The sequence below is a fragment of the Lucilia sericata genome, unplaced genomic scaffold, assembly GCF_015586225.1.
Source record: "Lucilia sericata isolate MDLA Ls3-8-SP2 unplaced genomic scaffold, ASM1558622v1 Contig000839F_arrow, whole genome shotgun sequence".
Lineage (NCBI taxonomy): Eukaryota > Metazoa > Arthropoda > Insecta > Diptera > Calliphoridae > Lucilia > Lucilia sericata.
This window is the reverse complement of record NW_023994831.1, coordinates 88,170-110,285: the sequence shown is the minus strand read 5'-3', so window position 1 is coordinate 110,285 and position 22,116 is coordinate 88,170. Positions and strand designations below refer to the sequence as shown.

The following is a 22,116-nucleotide window of genomic DNA, read 5'->3' as shown; positions in this document are numbered from 1 at the left end:
GTTTACATGGTCACACAGACGGACAGACAGACGGATGGACGGACAGACGGATGGATGGACAGACAGACGGATGGACGGACAGACAGACAGACGGATATAGCTAAATCGAAAGTGATTTTGAGCCGATTTGTACACTTTAAGGTTTGTGTAGGACTGTTACATATATAGGCATAGACACATAATACCCTACCCACTATAGTGGTGCAGGGTATAAAAGCATTTAAAAATACAAAAAAAAATAATTTCCATGTCTGAGTTTGGGATTTACAAGTGGGTTTTTAGAGCATTTAAACTCTTAACAATTAAACAAGGGTTTTGCGGAATTCTCTTAATGCACACTACAAGTGACACACAAACATATAAAGATTTCCTATGTCTGATTTAAGGGGTTAAGACGGTATATAAATCATTCATCTTTTCATTCAAATGTCCTTACATCTTTTTAAACATACAAACAAATAAAATTCATTTAAGTTTATGCAATTCATTTCTTGTTCTTATAATTGTACTTGAATACTTTTAAAAATTTTCCCCTTTTTGTAGAATATTTATGTGTTTACATTTTCTGCGTTTTTTTTTTCAGGAGAACGCCCTGAGGCAATGCAAACAAATGCAGCTGTAGCAACTAAAGTGCAAACTTCAAACCCTTTTACAGCTATTACCACATTTGTGGCAACATTAGCATTATGGTATGCGCTAGCAACGTTTGTTAAAAATCTACAAAATATCAGCAATGGCACGAGCAGCAGCAGCAACAATCTCATAACAATAAAAGCTACTACAGCAGCCGGTAGCGAAAATAAAAGTGGCAGCAATTTTTACAATAATAAGAAAAGTAACAACAATAAAATAAACAACGGCAATAGCAGCAGCAACATCAACAGCCACAGCAACAATAATAATAATAATAGTAAAAGTGGTAATTGTGCTTCTACGGATAATAATGCAGACTATGATGACGACAACGACATCAGCGATGACAGCGTCAGCGACGATAAAGACGATGATAATGGCAATAATGCTGATTTTATAGCAGCCACAACAGCAACAATAACTAAATGTAAAGGAGATTTTTGTAAAGAAATATGCAACATCAACTTGGTTTATTGTGCCGAAGAGCAGCAACAGCAACATCAACCCCAACAACAGCCACACAATACTAACGTAAAATATTTCAAGAGTTTTAATATTATTCTTAAGAAATGGAATCAAAGTCATGCTTTGCGGTGATTAAATAATTAACAATCTAAAATTACCATAAAAAATGGTAATTACAATGTAATGTTGTTGTAAATACAAGTAATTGTAATACTTACTTTATTTCTTTTTTTTATACTTATATATTTATATATTTCTTAATTTGTGTGCAATAATACATAAAACGTTTTGTTTTATTTTTCAATAATAATAACAATAAATTAAATAAGTGAACATTAATTGTATGTAGTCTTGTAAGGGGAAAAAAACTGAAAAAATACAGAACAAAACTTTAAAGAAACAAAAGTTTTAAAAAAACTTTTACTTGAAAAAAAAAAAAAAAAATTATGATAAATAGAAACCTAAAAGTATGCTGTAAATAATAACGGTAATAAAAATTACTCAATGTATATTTAAACACAGTAATATGGATGGTCTTATTTTTTTTTAATTTTGGTTACAAATCTTACACAGTAAATTTATTTAATAATTTTTTTGTTATAATTTATTAGTAAATTATTTTTAAAGAATATTAATTTTAAAGAAAAGGAATAAATGGCTACATTCGCCTTGATATTCAAATATACTCTTTGGATTTGAAATGTTCTTCATTATTTCTAAAAAAAATTTCACTTGTTCAGTAATATACATACATATGCACACATTGTAAACGAATATAAACCACTTTGAGCTTTTTGATGAAACCTGCTGCTCGCAATATTTGATTTGATTTTGATTTTTGCAAAGTCCTGTTGTGTTCAGCAACAATCTTCAAATGCTAATGCCTCCTGGTCTGGCCTGGTCTTTGTCTTCCGTGTTAAAAACTAAACTTCTCTTTATCAACTTCTGCCGAATTTTAGCATTATACAAGTGTATAAGAGAATCATAGTTGTTCAAGTCATTTACTGCAATGGGGACTTTGTATTGGGATGAGGTGAGGCCCGATCGTTACGAAAATCGGCAGCGTCATCAACTTGTTTAAAAGATTGTTGTGCGGATTTATTGATAATTTTAAGTCTAAAAGTGCTTTTCGATGTTGTGTACAGGGAGTTTGTCCCTAAAAAAATAAATATTTAAGACAAATTTCATCAAATTATGTTAAATATTGAGACTGTTTACAAGGACATACAGACGGACATAGTTAAATCGACTCAAAAAGTAATTCTGAACCGATTTATATGCATTATGGTGGGTGTAGGACCAACATTTTAGTGCGATAATCGATCAATTATACTTTTCAATTCCCTCTGAGTAGCTTACTGATATTCAACTCATCTGCTCTTCTGTCTAAATTACGTGTCCTTTATTTTAGTATTCCTGTTCTGTACATCGTCCGTCATTCCGTGTGTAACACCTAGACATATTCATCTGACATCCAACATAGGTATATTCTGGTTCCGTCTGTCTGTCCAACTGTCTAAACCACGCTCACTTTAAAACTAAGTAAAGGAAGTCTTCCAAATTCCAAAAATATTGATATTGAAAATCAGCAAAATCGGTCAACTTTCGGAAATCACTTAAATGGTCATAAATAATCCAATATAAATCTAATATAATCTCATTGGTCCCATATACGGTAAATGGACATAACTAATTAAAAAACACGGGCCTATCCTTACAAATTTTGCTAAAGGAATTTAAGTCCACATTAAAGTTATTTATTCAGAATTTCATCGTGTTATTGGTGTTAACAAGTGAATTTTGACCTTCAAGTCAAATTATGAAAATAAGTTTATATTCGGGGCTAGGGTCTGATCATTTCGAAAATTGGCAGTATTATTTAGACTTTTAAAAACCAAAGTGGCGAAATAATGATCCGATTTTAACCATTTTCAGTAAGCTCTGTTCTTGGGTCAAAAGAAGAGTATGTACCAAATTTCATCAAATTATCTTGGAAATTGCGTCATGTAGCGTGAGCATAAGATTTACATGGACACTCACACAGACCGAAGGACACAAAGACAGACAGACATAGAAAGTGTTCCTGAGGGTTATATAAGGGTAAGGGTAGATATGGACCTATGCTTATAAATTTGGCTACATGAATTTACCTCCACATTAAAGTTATTTAGGTATGCAGAATTTCATCGTATTATTAGTATTTATAAGTGAATTTTGACCTTCAAGTCAATTTATGAAAAGGAGTTTTTATTCAGGACTAGGATCTGATCATTACGAAAATCGACTGTATCATTTTGACTTTTATAAAACAAAGTTTTTCCGATTCTTGTTGAGATACTAGAACATTTAACATAATTATAAGCTCAAAAGCCGTATTCCGGGAGTACGATTGCATGGGGGCTAGACGAAATAATGGATCGATTTTAACCATTTTCAATAGGCTTTGTTCCTGGATATGAAGAATATGTACCAAATTTCATCAAATTATCTTGGAAATTGCGTCCTATAGCGTGAGCACAAGGTTTACATGGACAGACGGACATAGAAAGAGATTCTGAGCCGATTGGTGTTCATTAAGGTAGGTGTAAGACCAATATTTTTGGGTGTTACAAACATCAGCAAAAACTCATAATACTCTCCCCATTATAGTTGTGTAGGATATAATAAAGACATAGAAATAAAAATCGACTTAAATATGTTCTATGCATATATGTATGTATCACTATATGAAAATAAAGAGTTATTCTAGTGTAAAATGTTCAATAAAAGTGGCAAAATTTTAATAATTTCAAATTATTAAAGTTCTACGGTACACTGTGCATTAGTTGAGTTATAAAATATTTACCAGGAAACTTATATTTTATTTTAAATTTCTTAAATTGTAATCATTATTATCTTTATACGTTGTAATTACAAGTACTTTATTATGCACAAAAAAAATATATGTATTTTGATTACCCTCATTATTATTTGACTTGAAGAGTAAAAAATCCTTACACTTTTCTAAAGAAATATACATCACAAAAAACATAAAACACAAAAACATCATCAGGTATTAAATACCTTTAAATATAAAAGAAGAAAAGAAAAACCAACCACTAACGTTAGTGATAATTAAGTCAGTATAAAAAAGCCATTCAAGAAAATTAATAAAAAATAAAGAAAAATGCATAAAATACTACTAGAGAAAAAATATAAAAAGAATTATTACAAAAATGTAGTATTTATATGAACAGCAAAGAACAAGAGAAAAAAATATGAAAATACTTTTTTCACTACATATTTTCAAATATTATATTTCATAGAAAAGTTGTAAATATTACACAGGTGTTTTCAATTGCCTTTCTCAATAGTTTATTTGAATCTTTTATAACGTATTGTTTTACTTATATTTTATTGAAAAGAAATGAAAAATATGAAGTAGGTATTATATTTTTCTTATGAAAAATATATTTCCTTTACTTTTTTATTTTATTATTTAAACAATTATGTGACAATATATCAAAAGACTTCTTGAGAAACACTTTAGCTATCTGACACTTCAAGTACACTGGCGCAGACAACTAATATCAAGTGAATTGATAAAGAGCAGATACTATAAAATATTTGTACATTTTCTTTTTTCTCTTTTCAATTTTAAATGATTTATTTTGGTGTGTGTTTTTTCAAGTTTAATATTTTCTTATCGGTTTTAAATAAGTTTGGTTGTTTAAGTGTTTAAAAAGTTTAAAATTCACATGGGAATTGGAAAAAATTAAAAGAAATAAAGGCAACGGTTTTGAACTTTTAAAAATTACCGAACAAATTGTATTTAAATTGAAAGCTATAAATTTGTTTATCTAAATGTTTAAATTAATAATAAACGGAAATTAATTTAAACTACAAATGTTCAATCGTTTGTTCATAAATTTTTCCTACCACAAGATATGTATAAAGTTGCTCTGTATTAATTATTTTGTTTGTTTAAAAATTGACCAAAATAATGAAATTTTTCTTCAAAAACAAATATCTTTTGTATGGGTTCACAAAAACATTTTAAAAAAAGCTTTAATCAAATTACTCTCTTTGTTTTTCTTTTTAATAAAAAACAAAATGTTCTTCATATAAAATTTTTGCATTAGGGTCGGTTGCATATTAAAAACATATTTTTTTAATCTTCAAGACTGGGTATTTATAAAAATCATACCTAAACATTTTAACAGAAATCCCTTCAGTTTGATATATGATATGATGACGAATACATCGCTCATTTACTACAAGACCGTTATAAATCAAAAAAACTTCGTTTTAAGTAAAAAAGCATTAAAAGTGATATGACATTTTAAATTTTTTTTTAAAATGATTTTCAAACAGATTGCCGGATTATAAAGCAGGCATTAAAACGTTTCTTATCTTAAATATACCAATACAACCAGAATCTTTACCGATGTTTCTAAAATGAACTGTGGTGTTGGTTCTGGCGTCTTCTGTGAAGAAGCTGGGGTAAATATATCTCAACGTCTTCCCAACAACTGTAGTGTTTTTCAAACTGAAATATTTGCGATAATATCAGCCTGTAGGGTACCATATAACCTCAATATTCGTACTTCTCTCACTAGCTCCAATCTTGAACCAACCATCCGATTATATTACCCTAAACACGGATTTTGATAGAATTTTCAAATTCAGACCACTCGAGGAGCGAGTGGTGTAGGGGTAACCTACCGAGCGACTATACCACCAGAATCTTTAGAGATGGTTCTAAAATGAACTGTGGTGTTGGTTCTACTGTCTTTTGTGAAGAAGCTTACCGTCTTCCCAAAAACTGTAGTATTTTTCAGCCTGTAGGGATAATGTCAGCCTGTAGGGTACTACATGACCTCAATATTCGCAGCAACTCAATATTCACTAAACACCTATACTACCACTTCCCTATTAGTTAGACAATGCAAGAAATAATCTTTCAAGACTGGGTCGCCTGTCTGACATGCAACTTGTTTGGGATACAAGCCAAGGCGGCTTAAATGGGCGGCTGCTGGCCGCCGTTAATATTTGGTAAGCCGCGCCACCGCCGACTTCTTTCGGCTCAAAAGCTTAAGACGGCTTAAACGTAGCCGCTGATAAAGCTTGGAATCGCACAGGTATTTTAAAATATTTTAAACAATTTGAAATGTCAATTTAGCCGCCGGTATTTTCTAAAATAAGCCGCCGCCGCTGATCAAAAATGGTTGCGCCACCGCCGCCGATCATTTTGCATCAGCTTGTATCTCTGGTCCCTGCACATAAAGACTACTACTAAAATGAACAGACAAAACAGACAGAACAAACAGAACAGACCCTCCTTCAATGAGAAATGCACAAAATATCTTATAAACCGAAGTAGGCGGGATATATTGAGGTTGATAACAGTAATAATAGGACACTGGGTGCTAGGCAGACATGCAAGTCTGCTTGGGCTGCTCTTCAATGAACACTGTTGCAGTTGCAAAGACAGGGAAATGGAAGAAACGATCTTCCATCTACTTCATATCTAGTTCCATCTAACTTCATACCTAACCTTGGTGAGATATATTGGTCTAAGCTTAATGATATCCTGAGAATTCCCATGGCAACAGCCTGGATCCAGTCGAAACGGAGTCTTCTACTCTACTGGACTTTTTGCATGCAGTGAACTACCACATTAACCAACAAACCAACCATGCCAGCATTATAGTAAATGAGCGATATGTAGCATACACTTCTGTTCCATAAGCCTACTTTTGTTTTCAGTATCAGTCAGATTTTCTAGTAAAAAATTTTTTAAAATTTAAATTAAAAGATTGCTGCCTCCTTATTGTGTGTTTTAGTGCAAAACTATAAAATCATAATAAATTTATTTGACACCCATAAACAAATTGTTTATCTAACTTGACTTGTATGAGGCTTTGATATATAAATCAAGTTATATTTTTAGTTTTATGTATATTTTATATAATTTTAATACAAAACTAAATTTTCACAGTGATAAATTTGTTATACAAATATTTATATATAAACAAAATTTCTTTTTAATTTCTTAAAATAACAAAAAAAAAATCACACAAACATACTAATATTTATATAGTCACAACAACAAACAATTTTTTTCAGCTTTAAAAATTTGTATATGAAAAAATTTTTGTTTTTTTTTCTTTAATTTAAAAATTATCATTTGCAAATAAATCATTTTATAATTGAATGTCCATCCAATATAAAACAATATAATTTGTGTATATTTTTATATTTTTAAGTATATAATATTGTGCGAATATAAATATAATATAGAAATTTATGTAAATAGTATTGTTTTAAACGATTTTTTTTATTTTTAAATGCAAAAACAAACGAAAAACACAAAAATTTAAATATAAAATGCTTTTAAAATAAATGTAGATAATTTGCATATGATAGCAAAAATTTTTCTAGAAATATATAATTATAATATAACATACTATATAATAAAAAATATATAAACATATAAATAAAGTTAATTTAAATATAAATATTATAAGTGAATAAATATTTGTGTAAAATATAATGTTCTTGAAAATAATTTAATTAAAATATAAAAAAACTTAGTTAAATAATGGAGTACAGAGTACAGAATATATATTTAAAAAAAAATATTGATTGAAAGAAATGGGAAAAAATAACAATATATATATATAAAACTGTCTGAAATACATAAATAAAACTATAATATCTGTATACAAAATACATTTGAAATACATATAAGAAAAGTGAAAAAAAGAAGAATACTAATAAATAATTAAACTATTTGTTAAAACAAAGAAAATTTTAGCATTTTATTTGAATATTGACTTTAAAGGTAAGGCACTTGTTAAGCCACTCCTTGCTATTTCACTGCAGAAAGGAAAAAAAGAAACAAATATCTCGTCTTCTAATAGGTATCACTCCATTTATACGCAAAATTATACTTTGAAAAGAAAAGAAAACTCCTGGAATTTCCCTTTAATTAAGAGTTCTAAATAAAATTAAAAGTTAAAGTTTTCTTATAATTATACTTAAATTATGAAAAACCTTTACTCCCAATTTATTAGCTTCTTATCAATAAACAAGCAAATCACACAAATTCAAATTCGAATAACAACAACATCTACTTAATAACACAATCCCCTAGCTATTAATGCAAATTTGTCTGCTTTTATCAATCTCATTTGTCGTTTCACACTTTTAATAACTAAACACTTCATTAACTGAATTGATTTCGTACATCGACTCGTATGAGTAATATGTAATTCCTTAGGCGCAGAAATAATAATCATACGTCACATAAACCAAAGAATGTTTAGGGAATTGTATAATAAATAAATAATAATATATACAAATATTCATGTTGCTATAAATGTTTTGCAGCCAGATTGATTAGAATAAGATTTTTGTGAAATAAAACAAAAAATGTAATATTAAAACACCAGACAGCCTGTCAACACTCAGCGCCTCATTTATATACATACATACTAGCATACCCAGGGGTGCTTCGCTACCCTAAACAAAATTAAATACATAAAAAATTTTGTTTACTTTTATAGAAAATTAATATTGATTAAACAATTTTTAATGTTTCAGTTTTTTACGTTCAATATCACGTGAATAAATTCGCATTCAGGAAGATTCTTATACTTTCAGTTTCATTCGTTTTATAGAAAATTTCGAAAGTAATATTTGAAAAAAGTACAATCAAAAATTTTATGTCTCTGTGTTAAATATTATATACAGCTCAAAAAATATAATTTGATGAATGGAAAAGTACCAAAAGTCCCTATCAGTGGATTCTCATTCACTAAGGTCACTACATTTTAAATTTTATATTTTTATGTTCAATATCGCAAAACTATCAAAAAGTACCATCGGACAAACAAAAAAAAAAGTACAAAAATAATAAATAAATTCTCATTTAGTAAGGACCGTGTGTCATGTGTTCCGGTTAACCATTATAGATAATCCAAAAGGTACCATTTGAAGAATGGAAAAGTATCAAAAAGTACCCACTTACAGAATATTATTCAGTCAAGACCATGTTAAAATTTATATTCGTCGGTTAAATACTTTAGAAAATTCAAAAAGTATCATTTATGAAATAAAAAGTACTAAAAAGTTCCCTCTTAAATAATCTTACTCAATGAGGACCGTGTATGTTTAATAATCAAGTGTTTTGAATTAATATTATAGAACATACAAAGAGTATTATTTGAAGAAAGAAAAAGTACCAAAAGTAGAATTAATTCTACCTTAGTGGAGTACTAATAAAAATAGTACAATTTTTAATTTTTTCGCTTAGAAATATACTTTTTTGAGAATTAAGTTTATAAAATGTTCCGTATTTAAATCTATATATCACAAATAGAATTCAATCGATTCAAATTTGCATTAATTTGTTCCAGAAAAATTGTGCTTTCAAAAAATACCAACCAATTTGGTATCCTATATAGAATTTGGACCTATATAGGCCTATAGATCAATAGCTTATTTTGTGTGAGTAAATAAACTACTTTTTTAAATTTGAATAAAATTAAATTTCCCGTTTTTCCCCTTTTTTGGTACTTTTTTCCCCAGTGAAATAGTAAAAATTCTGTTTCAATAAATATTACAAAGTTAGTCCGTAATTTAATAGGAATACTTCAATAAATCAAAAAAGTTTTCTTAATGTGCAAAAAAAGGACCAAAAATACAGTTTTCTCTCTTTTACACATAAAAAGGACTGAATTTTAAAAAGGTACGAAACAGGTGTCTCCTAATTTTGGGAGATATATTCAAAATATGTACAAAAATGTTATTTTATTTATTAGTTAAAAGTTATAAAGGGACAAAAAAGGTACCAAAGTCACCTTTTTTACACATTTTCACCCCTTAAAAGTACGAATTTCAAAAAAGTGCCAGACACCTATCTGCTTATTTTAAGAGTAGATACAGGTGCATTTGAAATTTTTCTTATATCACTAATATTATTTAAGATAATTAAGAAAAACTGTTTTACCCGTTTTACCCCTTTTTTACCCCTAAATGTACAAATTTCCAGAAATCCCTCCTTAGTGGATCTACATTACCAAAAACACATATACTGTCAAAATTTCATGATTCCAGGTTCAGCCGTTTGGGCTGTGCGATGATGAATCAGTCAGTCAGTAACGTTACTCTTTTATATATATAGATGTATGTTTTATTACAACAAAAAAAATTGTTATTGTTTTTTTTTTCAATTAATATGACAAATATTGATAATAATAAAGAATGACAAACAGCAGATTTTTATAGACATTAGCATACAAAGTTTTTGTTTACACATACTTATATACATATGTATGAAAATTATTAATTGTGGTAAATTAAGGATATGAAATAAATATCTTTAGGTTATGCTAGGTCATTTTAAACAGTATGAGTATGTTGGAGAAATATTTACATTTATGTGATTTATGTATTTTATAATCTGGTTCATAAAAAAAGAAATTAGAATTTTTTTTTAATTTAATTAAGCATCAATAGTACGGAAAATTTATAAAATATGAGCAAAGAGAAAAAACACTAATAATTGTTTTAAAATTTTGAGCAATGTTTAATCCCAGTTTATTAGCTTCTTATCAACAAACAAGCTAAACACACAAAATCAAATTCTAAGGACAACAACACCTACATATGTATGTATATAATAAATCCTATTTGAAGATTTCCACTTTTAATAACTAAACACTTCATTAACTGAATTGATTTCGAACATCGACTCGTATGAGTAATATTTAATTCCTTGGGCGTAAAAATAATAATCATACGTCTCATAAACCAATGAATGTTTAGGGAAATAATAATAAATACAAATATTCATGTTGCGATAAATGTTTTGTTACTAGATTGATTAGATTAGATTTTTGTTAAATAAAAAAATCTCTTTGTACAATAAAAAAATCTTCCGAAAAACACTAAAATTAATTTGTTTAATATCTATGTAAAGTTTTGCCCAAATATTATTTATATGTTCCATAATTGGTCGCATCCACTGCGAGTGAATTAAGAATTGAATTAGACCTTCTGTTAGACTTTTAAATACTTTTTTAGTTCATATGACTTTTCCAGTTCATTATAAATAATGTACTAAAAGTTATTTTATAAGAAATTATCAAAAAAAAAAAAAAAAAGAAAGAATTATGATTATTTTTTGAGATTTAAGATTATTTTTTTTTTATAATTTAAAATTTTCTATCACAGGTAGGGATCTGAGGAACCTTTCAAGAATTATTTATTGATTTATTTTTTCCATGTTCAGCACAAATATGTACGCATCGTTTGGGAGCTATGAAAACCCTAAAACGGTGTTCCTGGAACACTCTAGTAGAAAGCATTTCATTTTATAGTTTTAACACCAATCCAAATTCTTTTAAAACAATATTAAATATTGATTAAATCTAAAAATTGTGTCGTATTTAATTCAATTTTTGAAATCATCATCTTTTTTTTTTTTGTGTTGCTATTTCACTCCTGCTGTTAAAATATGTTTACAGTTTTTTATTATTATAAATTTATTAAATTATTACACCCAAAGGAATACATGGGTAAGTATTTATATTGGTGTTAAAAAAATATATGTATATAGCAACAAAAATTAATAAAAAAATAAAATACAGTAGTATACTTAGTAGATATTGTCCGACCTCAAATAGCTTTAAACGTGATTTTGTTTAGGTATGTGGGCGTGAATCAATAATGTAATAATGTAATTCAATGAGAAACTCATTCATAAGATTTTATATAAATTACATATTAAAATATCAAATTTGTAAAATTTCTGTCAAGAGACCCATATAGTATACTATAGTAGGGAATTTTCAGATCTATCAGTCAAGAACTGCCGGAGTTAGAGAGGGTCAAAGTTGGACATACAGAGTTTTTTCAAATGAGTGTAACTTTCCACCTATTTGTCTTGGCGAAAATTGTCCAACGGACTGAAGTATAGAATTTTAAGGATAATTAATGTATTAGTTAGTTAGTTAGTTAGTTAGTTAGTTAGTTAGGTAGTTAGTTAGTTAGTTAGTTAGTTAGTTAGTTAGTTAGTTAGTTAGTTAGTTAGTAGTTAGTTAGTTAGTTAGTAGTTAGTTAGTTAGTTAGTTAGTTAGTTAGTTAGTTAGTTAGTTAGTTAGTTAGTTAGTTAGTTAGTTAGTAGTTAGTTAGTTAGTTAGTTAGTTAGTTAGTTAGTTAGTTAGTTAGTTAGTTAGTTAGTTAGTTAGTTAGTTAGTTAGTTAGTAGTTAGTTAGTTAGTTAGTTAGTTAGTTAGTTAGTTAGTTAGTTAGTTAGTTAGTTAGTTAGTTAGTTAGTTAGTTAGTTAGTTAGTTAGTTAGTTAGTTAGTTAGTTAGTTAGTTAGTTAGTTAGTTAGTTAGTTAGTTAGTTAGTTAGTTAGTTAGTTAGTTAGTTAGTTAGTTAGTAGTTAGTTAGTTAGTTAGTTAGTTAGTTAGTTAGTTAGTTAGTTAGTAGTTAGTTAGTTAGTTAGTTAGTTAGTTAGTTAGTTAGTTAGTTAGTTAGTTAGTTAGTTAGTTAGTTAGTTAGTTAGTTAGTTAGTTAGTTAGTTAGTTAGTTAGTTAGTTAGTTAGTTAGTTAGTTAGTTAGTTAGTTAGTTAGTTAGTTAGTTAGTTAGTTAGTTAGTAGTTAGTTAGTAGTTAGTTAGTTAGTTAGTTAGTTAGTTAGTTAGTTAGTTAGTTAGTTAGTTAGTTAGTTAGTTAGTTAGTTAGTTAGTTAGTTAGTTAGTTAGTTAGTTAGTTAGTTAGTTAGTTAGTTAGTTAGTTAGTTAGTTAGTTAGTTAGTTGTTAGTTAGTTAGTTAGTTAGTTAGTTAGTTAGTTAGTTAGTTAGTTAGTTAGTTAGTTAGTTAGTTAGTTAGTTAGTTAGTTAGTTAGTTAGTTAGATGTGATTTTATGTAGGTTAGCATATTAAAAGTGAGTAAAAGACCAATATTTTTTGGAAGAAACACCAGCACACACACATATTACATTCCCCTCTATAGTGGTATTGGGTATTAAAAAGAAGTCACTATAACAATACCAGTTATTTGATGTGTATGACCACATCGTATAAAGCCAAAACAAAAAATAAATAAAAAGCCCATGAAAAAGCACAACCATACATTCCTTTTTGTTTTGTGATGAATGTGATATAAAACAAAACAGTGTTAAAACCCATGGTTTTCCTTTTTTCTACTATTAAATGGTTTAAAATTAATAGAGTCTATACTGTGAAACAATAAACAAAATCAACAATAAGGCTGGGACATGTTAAAAGCAACAACTATAACAACAATAAACATAAAAAATAAGAAAAATCTGAACAATATATTATCATGAATATATAGATAAATTATTTTTAAATTGAGCACAAAAACCCATCATTAAATATAAAATGTTACAAAATTAAAAAAATATACCAAGCAGGACCAAAATAACAAAAAGAAAAAAATTAAGAAAAACTTGGAAAACATGAACACTAATTGTGCTTGAATACTCCCAAAAGAAGGTATAGATGTAAGGATACTAGGATTTGTGTAAGTATGTAATTTTAGTGTGAATAAACTTTGGTTAAAAAGTTTATAAAACCTAAAATAGCCCACTAAACAATTTAAGGTAAATAGGGGTACGTTCACACCTAACAAATATTGGATGGGTGTTAAGGTATCATAAGAAGGATTGACTAACAAATTTAAAAGATTTGATAATCATTTTTCTTCATTTGAAAGTTGTATGCGTTTCTCATATCTCGAGCTTTTCTTTTGAAATCTCAAGATACTACCCTTGTTATTCGGTTTATTGGGTAATTTTTAATTTTTCTCTTAACGATTTATTTACGACATTTTATAGTAACATGTTTGTTAAAATATTTATGTGTGTGTGTTTTTAAGCTTAATACTTTAAATAAGCATTTGTTTTCTTTATTATTGTTTTCTTTTAGCTTTTTTTTTTTTTTTTTTGTCAAAAACGTATTTTGATGTTTTAAAATTAAGTGGTCTTAAGCCGATGATTAATTACAAGCCATGAATTTCTTGTTTATTTAAATCTTGTTCCTCTTTAAATAACAGACAACTCAACAACAAGCACAATAAGATTATTTTGTATTTAAAATTATTTTAAAATTAACACAAACATATTTTACACTTACATGCGTACATATTTACATACATGTGTATGCATTAGGGTGATTACTTCGTGAGAGGGTTTCTAACTTATTACTTTCCCATCCTATAAAGCTTAACTATTTTTAGAGTAAGCGGAGTCTGTCTGTCTGTCTGTCTGTCTGTCTGTCTGTCTGTCTGCCTGTCTGTCTATCTGTCTATCTATCTATTTGTCTATCTGTCTGTCTATCTGTTTAAATCAAATTTCTGAAGACCCCACATATCTTCGTCATTCAAATCTTTAATAATTCTATCAGTCCTATCTCCCTTACAACAGACAAACCTTTTCAGATCGTCTTAGAATCCTATAAATATAGGTGGGGCCATAATTAACCCTATCCCTCATATATAGTAATCCACATAAAATAACTTTAAGCTCATAAATTGTTCCAAATTTTGGGAAGATCGGATCAAAATTCAAATCGACCGTATTATAGCAGAAATTTATGCAATTTTATAACATAATTCCAAAAACATATAAAATGGAAACCCCCTATTAGGTTTATATGATTAAGTTTAAATGTCGGCTTAAGTCGGTATGTGGTAAAAATAAGTCGGTTACTTGTTTCCTTTCATACAGTTGTTCGGAAATATTGTGTCATCACCATAATTCTCTTGTGATAATGAAGATTAAAAACAGTATGATATACATGGATATTAATAAACAAACTGAATGTAAAACATGTCTCATGTAAATATAATTAGCTTTACTAAATACTTACAAAATGTATTTTAATTATGAAGATTAGAGGCAACATTTATAATTTGTATAAATGCTGCAACTGTAGATGATATTGTGTTTTTAAACTGTGCGAAGAAAGGAAAGGTTCTCAAAGTGTTATAAAAACTAAAAGATATAAATTATCACAGTCTTTGCTAATTTAATATATGTTTGGCTAATATTGCCTTCGAAAGGGCAATATTCTATTTTTAAGTAATTAATATCATTGATGCTAGGAAATGCAAATCCATTTCTTGGTATCGATATACATACATAAGGATGTCCCGTGGACCTCGTTTTTTTTTTTTTCAGGAATACCTTAAACAGTTCATAATATTCCTACATGAGATTCTTAAAAGAGTTATTTCTCGAGACACTCTATAATACATACAAATATATTTACAAACCTACGTAAGTATATAAAAGCATTTAGGCAGAAATGGAAGAATTTTTAATATTTAAAATTTACATTCGCAAGTATTAATATTTAAAGTTCTAACAGGAAAAACATTGGTTAGGAAAAAAAGTAATTTCGAATTCTGTTTTAAACCAATACAAAATAAGTAAGACTGTTAAATGCTGAATTCTATATTAAACACTCAACAAATAGAATGTTATTAAATTCGTTGAAGGTGAGGGTATTATGTCTTTATATTGTTATTTTTAACACCCAAAATCACCCATTCAGCCGTGTCCGTCCGTCTATCCTGGTAAATCTTTTAATTAAACCTCAATTTTCAAAATAATTTTATAGGACTTGGTACACGTTTAAATCCTTTTTTACTGGGGTGAAGTGATGCATATCCCTGTAAAAGTTCTACATATAAGGCAGATTAGGCAAATGTTTCTAACCACTTTTTTCTAAATAGTTTTTAATAGATCGAACATTAACATGATGCTATAATATAGAAACCCTTAGGTCCCACACAATACTGAGTATTACCATGTTGGGTTTTCTCTCCTTTTGAGTGAATAATGCTGCTCGAAAGCGTTTGCAAGCTCTTGTAAAGTTTTAGTAAAAACTTCACAAACTATATCTCATACGTAGAAACTGATGAAGCACAATCACCATAAGTTTCGATGAGCAATTGCAATTATACCCAAGGAAAATTTGGCAAAAAAATTAGCTATCTGGGGAATTTCCGATAGCTAAATGAAAATTGGCACATAGCTTCCCTTAACATAATTAGAATGGAAATAAAAGTCACAATATCTTGTGCGCTAAGCGAGATATTGGAGGTCAAAGGTTACAAAAATTAGTTTTTGTTGAATAACTAGCTTAATAAGCTTCATTCGCATTTGAATTTGAATTTGTGAGTAGCTTTAATTGTTTTCGAGCTATAGTGCAATATTTGTCTATTGCACTTACTTTTTCAAATCTTAATATAGTTTGTACTAATAACAAATTCGTCATAATTTTTTCGTTATTCATAAGCAATTAATATATGCTGACACATTGTTATAAGTTTTATCTCAAATTCGCTCTATGACCCATAGTGCAATGACTGTCTATCCAAAATTTCAGATAGTATCACGGGTCATATTTATGATCAGAACTAAAAAAAAAAATTGTAGTCACAATCCTCATATTCAGAGTAATAATTCCACCAAATTTTATTAAAATCAGACTTTATCTTTAAATATTTTGTAACAATTTGTGAATTTTCAAAAGAGTAAAAACATTATTGTTTTCATTAATATTTGAAACAAATTAAAGTCGGTTATCTACATTAGAACAAGTTGAAGTCGTAGTCAGATTTCAATGAAATTTGGTGGAAATATATTCCTGACTTTGTAGATTATGTCCACATTTTTTTTTTTTTCAAACTATATTAATAATTCTGACCTGTGATCCCATGAGAGTGATGCTGTAATAAGGGACATAACAAATATTAATTGTGTACACAGACATGTACCCTTCAAAATTACATATAAGTCACTAAAGACTTATACCATAAAACTATGAATTAAAATGCCAATGGGTCTAACTCATTACATTTCAATAAAAAAAGTTTTCGCTGGGAAAACCTAATAACAACACTTTTCACTACTTACACATTGCCATTTTTACTCCCTATTTTAAAAGGGATGATATTTAAATAAGAAAGTCTTTTTTCATTATATGTAAATTATGACTACTGTACTTAAAAGTAATGTAGACGGTATGTGGTAGTCATTAAAAAGTACAAATCACTACCAAGTTTTTGCTGGGATCATACAGCGGGCCATAACTAACATAATTCTAATTTTTCAATGGATTTTATTAGGTAAAAGTTCTTAGTTAATAGTTGCTAACTTTCAAAGTCGTTTTTGAATAAGGCAGCTAATATTTATCAACTTTTGCCCTCATCTAATACTAAACAAACAAATGCGTTCTTATGTAATGATTTATATGTTTTTATGAAAATTTATGTACATATGTATTTAGACTTTTTTCTAAAACCATAATTCATTTTTACTTATTTACTCAAGTAAAAAAATAGGAAACAAAATTTATACCCTACAAGGAAGTCAAAGTCTCTTTTAGATTAAAGTTCAAAATATTATTTACAAAAAAAAAAAACATTTCACTTCAAAATAAATATGTATGTATGCTTACCAAAACAATAACAAGTAAAAGGAATTAGAGAGAATAGATGTAAATAAAATCAGTTTTTTATTGTTTACAACAAGCATGGAAAACTGAAATTTCGAAATCGTACTAACTTTTACCAATAATACTACTTTTTTGCAGTTAAAGGTATTAAATACTTTTCGAATTTTTTACCTATTGTCTAATTCAAAGCTACTCTTTGAACTGACCTATTGACAAGTCGATGGACAAATCTAGTGATTAGTCTATGAACTAGCCCAGAAACTATTCTACTGCCTAGTATAAGGACTAGTCTACCGACTTGTTTTTAATCTTGTTAACAGACTAGTCTATAGCCTTGTATACAGACTAGTCTACAGACTACTACAGTCTACAGACTACTACAGTCTACAGACTAATCTATAGTTTTGTTTACAGGCTAGTTCATAGTCTTGTCTTTGGACAAATCTTTAGTCAAGTACATGAACTATACTTTTGATTGATCTTTAAACTATTTACTACTTTATCTATGAACTAGTCTATTGCCCAGTCTGTTGTCTACATAGGCTACTCTATGCACCGGTCTATGGAACAATCTTTTGACAAGCCTATTGACTAGTCTATGGACTAGTTTATTGACTAGTCTATTGTTTAGTGTAAGTACTGGTATAATTGCTTATATACTGACAAGGCTATACTGTATTGATTAGTCTATAAAATAGTCTAAGGACTAGTCCATGAACTATTCTACTGACTTCTGTATAGGATTTTGATTGTTCTACGGACTGGTATATTTCATTTTATGGTTGATTGACTGCTTTAGATTTAGATTTATATTAGGAAAAGCCCTAAGCACTGCGACTCTGTTTTGTGCAGCCCAAGGGTTCACCATAACAGGTTTAATATATCCTTCAGGGGGCTAATGCTGCAGCACCTATTTGCAAAATATGTGTTCTGAGATTTCCTCCTGACAGCCACAAAATCTGCATTGCTTTAATATAGAGTTTCCTAGAATGAATTGATGATATCTGAGACCACAGTGTCCCGTGAATAGTCCCATTAGTATTCTGAGATCACTTTTGTTAAGCACTAACCACTTTCGGGATTTTCCTCTTGATAGCGTGATTAAGCGCTTTGTCTGTCTAAACCCTGTTGTTGCTTCCCAGTGGCGAGCAAATTCCGATTCGACCCACAATACGCATCTTGGTCTGACGTAACCTTGAGAGATTCCGAAGAATGTTTCAGGGGCGATGAGCGCCTCTATTTGCTACACAGTCCGCCGGTTCGTTACTGCAATGACTTTCATGGCCGGGTACCCAATATATTGTTAATTTGTTGTGTTTAAACAGTTCCTTCAATGAGGACACACAGTTCATCACAACATCCGAACTAACTTCGTACGAAAGTAAGGCCTTGAGTGCTGCTTGGCTGTCTGCCACTATGTAAATTCTCAGACTACTTGGTATATGGTCTCGTCTATTGACCAGTCTTTCACTAGTCTATCGATTATTCCATAGGCTAATAAGCAAAATGGTATAATTTAAAAAAGTACCTTTTACGTCGTGGAGGTACTGCAGTACCGAAAAAAGTACTATAGTACTAAACGTTCCATGCCTGGTTTACAATATAATTTTGACATTTCGTTTTTTGTTCGGGATTCTGGAGGCCTGTCAAAAGTTAAGCTCTTAAAAATGCTACATATTTATGTTTGAAATTATTTGTTCTCTCCACATGTTGCATTTGTTTTAAGTTTATTCATAATAATTTTATATAAATTTTATTTCATTTACTTATGTAGCAAATTGTAATAAACTTTTTTTTTATCAAAGTAGATATTTAGTTTATATTACTAAACCTTTTAAAAATGTTTAATTTTAACCAATTCAAATTTGTATTCAAATCAGTGACTTTATTTCGCTTATAAAATGTGCAAAAATCAATTGTTCTTATTTTGGCAAATAATTTAATTTAAATAGAGTTTAATTTTTTTTCAAAATTAAATCAGCGATATAATAATATTTATTGATGTAGGTATATGGAAAGCAATTTAATTTTGCATTAAATTTAAATCTGTTTATTTACCTATAATTAAATTACATTCAACTTGAATATAATAATAATTTAATGGTACCATACAGCCGTTTTTGTTATTATTGTTTACATTTAATATTATTTGTGGTTTAAATATTATTTGCTTTATAAATAATGTATATTGTACAATAACATGTGTGAGTATATTTGTGTTAGAGATTGGAGCGTAAAATTTTTATAATAACATATGTATGAGTAAATTTTTCGCGTATATTATAAGAGATAGGATCAAAACAGAAATCTTTGATCACTTTTTTCGTTTTTTTTTTTTTTTGTTTGAGTGAAACTAAATCGATTTTTTTGTGTGAAAATTTTATTTTTCTCGGAAACTATAAGAGATAGGGCTAATAAAAAAAGAATGAACATCTACGAAAGTCCATTAAAATTAAAACATAAAAGTCCAAGCACGTTGGGCAGTCTGTGAACATTATAATACTTTTTTTTTAGTTTTCATTTAACAATATTATTTAACACTAGCATACCCTGTGTGCTTCGCTACCCTAACCAAAATTAAATACATACAAAATTTTGTTTACTTTTATTGAAAATTAAAATTGATTTAAAAATTTTTTAATGTTTCGGTTTTTTACGTTCAATATCACATGAATAAATTCGCATTCAGGAAGAAGCTTGTATTTTTAGTTTCATTTGTTTAGCTTTCACATTATAAAAAATTTCGAAATTACTATTTGAAAAAAAGTACTATTTTATGTTTCTGTGTTCAATATTATAGACAATTCAATGATGAATGAAAAAGTACCAAAAGTCCCTTTCAGTAGATTCTCATTCACTAAGGTCCCTATATTTTAAATTTTATATATCTATGTTCAATATCGTAAAAATATCAAAAAGTACCATCGGAAAAACGAAAAAGTACAAAAGTTCCTCTCAATAAATTCTCATTTAATAAGGATGTGTTCCGGTTAACCATTATAGAGAAACTAAAAGGTACCATTTGAAGAATGGAAAAGTACCAAAGAGTACCCATTTACAGAATATTATTCAGCCAAGACGATGTATGTTAAAATTTATATTCCCGGTTGAATATTTTAAAAAATTCAAAAAGTACCATTTATAAGATAAAAAGTACTAAAAAGTTCTCTCTTAAAGAATCTTATTCAATGAGGACCGTGTATGTTTAATAATCATGTGTTTTGAATTCATATTATAAAACATACAGAGTATCATTTGATGAAAGAAAAAGTACCAAAAGTGGAATAAATTCTACCTTAGTGTGAAGTTCAAATAAAAATAGTACAATTTTTCCCCCTTTTCGCTTAGAAATATACTCTTTTGGGGAATTAAGTTTACAAAATGTTCGGTATTTAAATCTATATATAACAGATAAAACTCAAACGATTCAAATTTGCATTAATTTGTTCCAGAAAAATTGTGCTTTCAAAAAGGTACCAAATAATTTACTCGAATTTGGTCCTATATAGGCCTTAGTACTCGAATTCCAAAATAATATACCAATAGCTTATTTTATGCGAGTAAATAAACTACTTTTTCAAATTTTATAAAAATTGGCTCAATGAGTTTGAATAAAATTAAATTTCCCGTTTTTTCCCTTTTTGGTACTTTTTTCCCCAGTGAAATAGCGAACATTTTGTTTCAATAAATTTTACAGAGTTAGTCCGTAATTTAATAGGAATACTTCAACAAAAAAATATTTCAAAAGAAAAAGTTTTCTTAATGTGCTAAAAAAATTACCAAAAATACAGTTTTCTCCCTTTTACACCCAAAAAGGGCTGAATTTTAAAAAAGTACAAAACAGGTGTCTCCTAATTTTGGGAGATATATTCAAAATATTTACAAAAATGTTATTTTGTTTATTAGTTAAAAAGTTATAAAGGTCCAAAAAAGGTACCAAAATCACTTTTGTTACACATTTTCACCCCTTAAAAGTACGAATTTCAAAAAAGTACCAGACACCCATCTGCTTATTTTAAGAGTAGATATATGTGCATTTAAAATGTTTCTTGTATCACTAATATTAGGTAAGATAATTAAGAAAACCTGTTTTACCCGTTTTTCCCCTTTTTTACCCCTAAATATACAAATTTCCTTAGTAGATCTATATAATCAAAAACACATGTACTGTCAAAATTTCATGATTCTAGGTTCAGGCGTTTGAGCTGTGCGATGATGAATCAGTCAGTCAGTAGCGCTACTCTTTTATATAGTATATATAGATATATAGATAAGCAAATCGTTAATTTAACGTGCTATTTGACATAAAAACAAAATTCAGCCAAATCATTTTCATTAGTCTAAAAGGTAATAACTTATTAAGAGCTACAATTTCTCTAAATATCCTGAAAAAATATAAATGAACAATATTTCTCATGGCTTTCAGAGAAAAAACTCAATATAACAATTGCAGAAAAAAAGGATTGTTTTCATACGAAGTGAAATGTTTATATAAAAAGTATATTTTTAATACTTTTTTTCTGTTTCTGTTACCATT

The 22,116-nt window shown here is 28.4% G+C and overlaps 1 protein-coding gene across 2 annotated transcripts in view; it reads left to right on the top strand.

The window, feature by feature from the left end:
* LOC119608468 (uncharacterized protein DDB_G0267764-like) overlaps positions 1–4,782 on the top strand; it is a 44,854-nt gene extending 40,072 nt beyond the window's left edge. For both annotated transcript variants that reach the window (XM_037962901.1, XM_037962900.1), the window contains one exon: positions 584–4,782. In XM_037962901.1, coding sequence (XP_037818829.1) covers positions 584–1,230 — 647 coding nt within the window. In that variant the 3' untranslated portion in view covers positions 1,231–4,782. The remainder of the gene's footprint in view (positions 1–583) is intronic.
* The last annotated feature ends 17,334 nt before the right edge of the window (positions 4,783–22,116 follow it).